This window comes from Marmota marmota, unplaced genomic scaffold (genome assembly GCF_001458135.2).
Source record: "Marmota marmota marmota unplaced genomic scaffold, marMar, whole genome shotgun sequence".
Lineage (NCBI taxonomy): Eukaryota > Metazoa > Chordata > Mammalia > Rodentia > Sciuridae > Marmota > Marmota marmota.
Window position 1 is genome coordinate 6,235,045 of NW_026000048.1, and position 7,531 is coordinate 6,242,575.

At 42.4% G+C, this 7,531-nt stretch overlaps 1 protein-coding gene and 1 pseudogene across 1 annotated transcript in view; one reads left to right on the forward strand and one right to left on the reverse strand.

Annotated features, from left to right (window-relative positions):
- Window positions 1-7,240, forward strand: part of Pfkfb3 (6-phosphofructo-2-kinase/fructose-2,6-biphosphatase 3) — a 101,756-nt gene extending 94,516 nt beyond the window's left edge. Inside the window, exon 16 of the mRNA XM_048812642.1 lies at window positions 7,198-7,240. Within this exon, the coding sequence (XP_048668599.1) occupies window positions 7,198-7,216 (19 nt within the window). The 3' untranslated portion in view covers window positions 7,217-7,240. The remainder of the gene's footprint in view (window positions 1-7,197) is intronic.
- On the reverse strand, window positions 1,274-1,909 carry LOC107150282 (annotated as a pseudogene).
- Window positions 7,241-7,531: the final 291 nt, after the last annotated feature.

The window sequence follows — 7,531 nt, forward strand, 5'->3', positions numbered from 1 at the left end:
AGTTCTCATTTTTGATGACATTTAATTTGTCAATTTTTTCATGGACCATGCTTTTAGTGTTGTAGCTAATAAATGCCTAACTCAAGGTCATAAAGACTTCTGTCTATATTTTCTTGTAAAAGTTTCATAGTTTTAGGCTTTACATTTAGGTATATAATCTATCTATAATAGTACATATTAGTTATTTACTGCTACATAACAAATTTCCACAAACTTAGCAACTTAAAACAACATGTGATTATCTTCCACTTTCTGTGGGTCAGAAGGCCCGACATGTGATAGCTGAGTTTTTTTTGCTCAGGGTCTCACAAAACCAAAATCATCTAGAATGTGTTCTTATCTGGAGCTTGGTGCCTCTTTCAGGCTGGTAGAAAAATTCAATTCCTTGTGGTTGTAGGGCTGAGGGCCTGTTTTTTTTCTTGTTGGCTGATGACTGAGAGTCACTCTCAACTCCTAGACATTGCACTCAGGGTCCTAACAACATTGCTGTCTCACAACATGGCTGCTTACAATACCTATTAAAAACCATCGGAAGTATCTTTTTCCAGATAGCTATGGCAGATTTTTGGCAGACTGTTTGCAGCTGAAAGAGAAGTTATATAATGTAGGATAATCATGGAAATGATTATGCTATCAACTTTTGCCATATACTTAACCTAATCAAAGAAGTGACTATTCTGTGATATTCCTAGGTCTGGAGAGGTGATTAAGCAAGGACATATATACAGGGGAAGGAATTTGGGGGATCTTCTTGTAATTCTTTCTACCACAGAATAAGAGGCATGGATTTCTAGCTTAATGCCATCTTTTATAAACAGAAGTTCTTTATTCAATGTGCTTGAATTTTTAATTTTTTCCTTTTATGGTTTTCTTTTTAAAAATATATATGTATCTAACCCTTTTATACTCCAAGGTCATAAGAAGATTCTATTACAGTCTCATCTAACAGTTTTACAGTTTTGTCTTCTGCATTTAGGTTTCTATCTTGCGAGAACTGATTTTTGTGAATAGTGCTCTATGGAAGTCTGATTTTACTTTTTCCTTATAGGCAACAAGATGTTTTAGCACACATTGAAACATCCACCTTTCCTCATTCTGAAATGCCAAGACTGAAGCTAGTGTTCAATATAGGAAACAGTTGACATAGTTATCCTTTTGAGTCTTATGATCTATGAACATGATATATACCTCCATTTGTTTTTTTTTTTTTTTGATACATTTTATAATTTCCTTCTTCACAGAATGTAAAAAAATTTTACCACATTAAATCTGATCAATGTCTTTTGTTTCTCCTGTTAATGATAAAGTCATTGACCAAATGAGCCCTGTGAGTCATTGCAGCAGGCAGATGCTCCTTAAAGGGACCTCAAAGGCTAAAAGAGAGGATGCTGAATCCATGAGGGAAAAGATTGGGCACCAGACTTTGATAATACTCTCCAATTCCATGGCATTTCAGCCCTGAAAGCCTGATAAGTGTTTATAAATTGGTCAAAATGCTTGTGGTCTTGAAGCAGTGTCTGAAGTCTTTCCAGTGGAGTGAAAACGGCTCCTGTTGTCCCTGAAAATATTGCTGCCACACTATGGGTTGCAAACTCTAGGATACTGTTGTGCCTTTGGAGAAGGCAAGACAAATCCTCATGTAGACCAAACATAATGCCAGGGTGGTGGTTTTCTGCATTAATGGGGGAAGGATTCTGTGATAAAAGTGTCAAAATCCATCCCTCCTCGATTGAAGTACTGCATTGATTCCATCGAGCTATGGCTGACAAAGGAAATGTGAGATGGCTCCATTGTAGCAGCCACACAGGTAATACTTCATTTCACCAACATTTGTAATGTGAGGTGATATATATTGTTTTGAGGATGTTAGGATCAGTGGTCTCTTTGTGTGAACTTCTGACCCCATCATGTTTGCTTAAGATCTTGAATTTTTTTTTTTTTTCCTTTAACTTGTCATACTAGCTGAGCCTGGTGATATGGGGGCTGATTGTTTTTTTGCAACTTTCCTAATTTCTTCCATTGTTACTAGTTTGTTAATTTCTCTTTTCCAGAGTCAATTTTGATAACTGGATTTCTATGGCCCTGGGTCCTGGCCCCATGCCCCAAGGAGCAGATTTGCAGGATAATGGCGAATGTGGCTGCATCATCTGCTATTCTTCACTTTCTGTTTTTTCTTTTAAAAACAATATTTTAAAAACTCCACATTATCGTCACGGCTTTTATGCAGTCAGTGTTTGTATAGACTTACCCAGGACTAGATGGTTAGGATACCTGAGTTCTGGAGGTAACTTGGTTCCTCACTAACTGTTAGACTGAAGTCCATGTAACTAAAGAAAAAACTTGTGTTCCCGGTGTGAGGATTCTGGACATTTACAAGTTAGCTTTCCTAGATTTCTTAGATGCATGAGACTAAATGATTCTTGAAATATATATATTTTTTAAATTTTGAAATAATTTTAGCTTTCCAGAAGTTGCAAATATGGCACAGACACTCCCAGGTTCTCCTAAATTCAGTATCTTATAAAAATGTGGTGCACTTATCAAAACTAAGAGTTAATATTCTTAGAATACAATTATAAAATTATAGACTTTTTTTTCGGGTTTCACCAGCTTTAGTTACTATCCGGCCTAGAGGGACTCGTTGTAATTATTCCTGTGAGATTTCTATAATCTGACTGGGGGGAGGCTGTACCCACAAAAAGTATCTCTTGAATGCCTGGTACAGGCAGGTCCTTGTTCTAAGAATTGGAAATAAAAAACATTTAAAGACTCGGTAGCACACTTATTAGCTAAGGGTCTAACTGATTTTCTGCAAACTTTCAAGACCTTAGAGTTCTACCATGACCAAGAAAGCTGTGTGAAGAATGCAAGTGTCTCAGAGGTGTCTCATTAAAAGGGAAACCAAAAAGAGACCTCTTTTGAAACTGCAATGTAATGGTTGGAGATGGAGGGCTGCTGACTCCAGGCAGAGCTGGTCCTGGGACAATGAATCTAGCTCCAGGGTTTAAGGGACACTCAACCCAAGACTTTCTTTACATTATAATCAAATCCCAGAATGCATCATTGATGAAGTCAATTAGGAACCACAAATAGAGAGAGAGGAACAGGAAGGAGTAGCCCCACTGAGATAGCTGCAGAGATACCCTCTTGCCTCTGAAAGGGAGCAGGGCTAAGCCTTGACCATGCTGGCCTCTGGGTGCCCTCTCTAAAATCCCATCCACCTGAGCCAGCCATTTCCTTCCTGGCTCTCCCTAGGGGCCAAGGCTGTTTTCTGCTGGGACTTTTTTTTTCCTTTTCTTTTTTCATCTAATTTACTTGGCAGGTCTCAAATGGGGTGGGGACGAAGGTGTGAGAGAAATTATTTATTCTGTCATTCTGTAACTTCCAGGGCTTTCTATCTATTTCCCCCAGCTCACTGAGGGGAGAAGTTGGCCTCATCAGATTGGCGGTGCCTTTGTGGACCCCAGGTGTCCAATGCAGAGCAGACGTTAACTCACTTGCCAGGACTAACAACGTGGCCCACGCAGGGAGCCCTGCGTGAAGAACTGAACTCTATTCTCCATCCTCTACCATGGGTCACAGGAATATGGCTTCTGTCAAAGGGAAGGGGAATTTCTGCAGACACCCTGGTCCTTCTGGACCAATTTGATGGCTCACTCTCTTTTTGAGAAACAGGAGCCTTCGTCCAATTTGGACCAGGTCTGAGAGTATGGGCACAGGACCCAGGAAAAGCTGTCCTACGCAGGTACTCTGGGTCAGGTGACCCTAAAGCATATCTCAGCCCAGTCAAGGATCTGAACTTTCTCACAGAGGAGTAAACTGGTTCAACTGCAAGCAGGTTATATCTGAACAGGTAGTTCCTTCTTGGTCTTTCAAATCAGCAGCTCACAAAAGAGTAGGATAGAATCAGAAACTCAAGGGCAGTTGAGGACAGATGCCATCACTCACAGACAGTGCCATGTACAAGTGAGAAAAACTGGGTTCAGTCAGATTCGTTCACTCATTCAGAGTTTATGACGTTTCTGTTATTGCCCAAGAATGTACTAGATGCTAGGAATAACTTTTACAAGAGTGAGAAAATACATCGGTTCCTATCAAAGAGAAGCATGAACTCATAAGATGACCTATATTGAGTCTTAGAACCCCAGATTGCTAGAGCAGAGACCTTCAAGATCTGTTAGTTCAACTCTCCTACCTCACAGATGAGGTGTTGAGGCTCACAGAGCAAAGGTGACTTTAGGTGTCACGGTAGCTGGGACTGAAACAACCCTTGATCTCTTTCTTTACAGTGAGTTACTTTCCTGGTAAACAGTGCCCCAGGATGTATCTGAGACTTGTCGTGGCACTGAGAAAAAATGCTCTAAACTGCCAGTTGCAGCAACAGCTACTGAGGCCAATTTCCTTCTTCCTTCTGTAGGCCCACTGCTCTTCCCTCTTCTCACAGAGGGTCTGTGCTGTCCCTTCAGTCTCCACTCACCCCGTTGTCCTTGTGGGCTGCTGTTGGATGGTGTCTGTCCCCCTGCTAGATCCCCAAAGTCTCCTGTTTAAGCAGTGAGTTTGCCATGCCCCTTGCAGGAGAAAACTCTGGCAATTTTTCCTAAAGAAAAGATGGAAGCAATTTACATTCAAATCAAAACCACAAAACACGATCCTTTAATCCCAGAACAATCGTTTTAGGCAGGCTCTGGAACATCAGAGAAAAATGTCAGTTTTGCAAGTTGGGTGCCAAAGGAGCCTCCAGGAAAGGCAACAACTCACAGGTGGAACCCAGAGACTGGGGTGCTTGCTTCCCTTCCCTGTTCCTCGAGCTTCATGTTCCTGGAAATGCCACACGTCACCAAGTGAGGTGGAGGGAGAAGGCCCTTATGGAGCTAGACCTTGGCTTGATTCAGTCCCTGGAAGTAGAAGCAAAGTGTCCAAAGCAACTATCCTTATGGTCCGCTTTGCTGGCAGAGGTCTCACCTCCTGATACTTGGATGTTAATACCCATGATGGCAGGGCAGTATTTCTGTTGGGTGGAAAACTTGAGTTCAGCTAAACAGGAGGGAGGAAGTGTTGTCAGTAAATAAAAAGGAGGCAATATTTCTTCTATTTCCGGGGCCGAATCTTGATCTGAAATGGAAAAGCTTTGCCTCTCAGACAGCCTGATTTAATTGTTGAACAAAGCCCTCTTCTTGTGGGGAAGAAAGACAAGGATGCCAACAATTAGCCCTCTGAATGTAGGTCTGTCCAAACAATAGGGAGGAAATCGGCAGCGACATCCATCCGCCCACTGCTTTTTCGGCTGGTCCAGGCCAAGGCAAAACAAAGGAAAACACATGCCATTGGTTCAAGAGTTCAGCTCTCTCTGCAGCAAGAGAAAAGCTCCACTTCCCTTTCCCTGGGCATTCCAGATCTCCGTTCCCACTCGGCCGCTGTGGCATCTTCTGGACCCCCTCTAACAAATCCTCTCTAGTTGGGGGAAACTTTTATGAACTTAACTTGATTTTCTCACCAGGGAATGTAGGAAGGGTCCTAATGAATAAGCAAGAAGAACATCTGAATGCCTGCAGGGCGTTTTAGACTAACAGCATTGCACTCAACTGTCCTCTTGACTTGGTGAGCATGTTATTGCCCTAGCTTCTGCCATCATACATAAGAAAACCTAGGCTCAGTGGTTAAAAACTTTTCCTCCTCATCACACAGGTGATCACAGGTAGAGCAGGGAGTAAACCAGGTTGCCACACTTCCCAGGTGAGCATGAAGCTGATGTCTTTGTTGTATTGCTGGATCCAGTTTGATTAGAGAAAAATCTGTGAGTCTCCAGGAAGGCAAGAGAGCCCAAGGGAGCAGAGGGTCTTGTGAGATGGGAAAACTGACCTTTCGTTTTTATTGATATGATTTCCCTGGCAATTATTCACTCCTAGTTTTTCTGGGTCAATATAAAAGTGTAAACATTATTTTTTCTGGATTTAAAATGTCATTCTCTCTTCTTTCTTTTTTTTTCAGTATTAAATTTGTGGCTTAAAAAAATGTGTTCTGGCCTTGGTGCTGAGTTCCTAGAGACTGGTTCCCCTGGGAGTGGCTGAACCTACCACCCCATGAGCAGGTGTTAGATACCTGCCACAGATAAACGCTGTGTTGGGTGCTGTGGAAGAGACAAGGCAAATTACAAGTCAGCAACAGAAAGGATACAATCTGAACTATTTTAACACATAAAATGTGAGGGATGGCCTGAGTCGGGTGAACTAAACCAAAGCTTCTCAATGTCACTGCTTTCTCAGTCCACCTGTGGCCTTCCAAAGAGATCATTTGGATTGGTCTGGATGCCTGCTTTAGTTAGCTTTCTCATCACTGTGATCAAAAGACCTGACAAGAACAATTTTAGAGGAGGAAAGGTTTATTTGGGGCTCACAGTTTCAGGGGTCTCAGCTTGTAAATGGCTGACAGCATTGCTCTGGGTCCAAGGTGTGGTAGGGCATCCTGATGGAAAGGTGTGGAGGAGGAAAGCATCTCAAGACATGGCACCAGGAAGCAGAGAGAGAGGCATCTCCACTCGCAAGGGAAAAAATATATACTCCAAAGGCACACCCCAGTGATCCACCTCCTCCAGTCACACGCTACCTGCTTACAGTCACCACCTAGTTAATTCCTATCAGTGGATTAATGCACAGATTAGGTTACGGCTTTCATAGCCCAATCAGTTCACCTCTACGCTTTCTTGCACTGTCTCACACATGAGCTTTTGGGGGACATCTCACATCTAAACCATAACATTGCCCCTTTGCCCCTTGTCCCCATGGATATTTTAAAAGTTCCCTAGATGATTCTAACATGACCAAGTTGAGAACCTTTGAACCAGACAGAATAACTTAAAATAGCCTTTCCAGCTCTAAGATCTTGTAAAATGAAAAGAATGTAAACAAACCTTGAATGTTCAGAGGGCAGAGAAAAGGGTGGGTAGAAAGCACTAGACTTATCTATTTTGCTTCAGTTAATCTTAGCAAAATTCCTGCTTCTCCCTCAGACCATACATGTCCATCCTGACTCACTCATTGCCTCTGGAGTGGTGACCAACTCAATCCACCCGGGAAGAGTCTCACTCTCTCTGGAGTTCTTTGAATCCACAGCCCTTCAGTGGCTTTTGGGATTGAACCCAGGGTTACTATACCACTGAGCTACATCCCCAATACTTTTTCTACTTTTATTTTGAGACAGGGTCTTGCTCAGTTGCTGAGGCTGGCCTCCAATTTGTGACCCTCCTGCCTTCATCTCCAAATTGCTGGACTTACAGGTGAGTACCACCACACCTGACCGCCAGTGGCTTTTATTGAAATATGTGTTTGTTTATCCAGTTTTCTTTTCCTCTTTCAGTTATCATAGTGGTGAGTGCAAAGGTCTGTTACAACATCCTACATTCCAGAGAGAAGGCAAACTTTCCCCTTTTGGCATCAGAGGAATCTGCAAGAGATGTGAACTGCAGGCATGTGAACTAATGTGTGGGAAAGATGGATTTGTTGGCAAAGGCAGGAAGAGGTCCATCTAGGAGAGC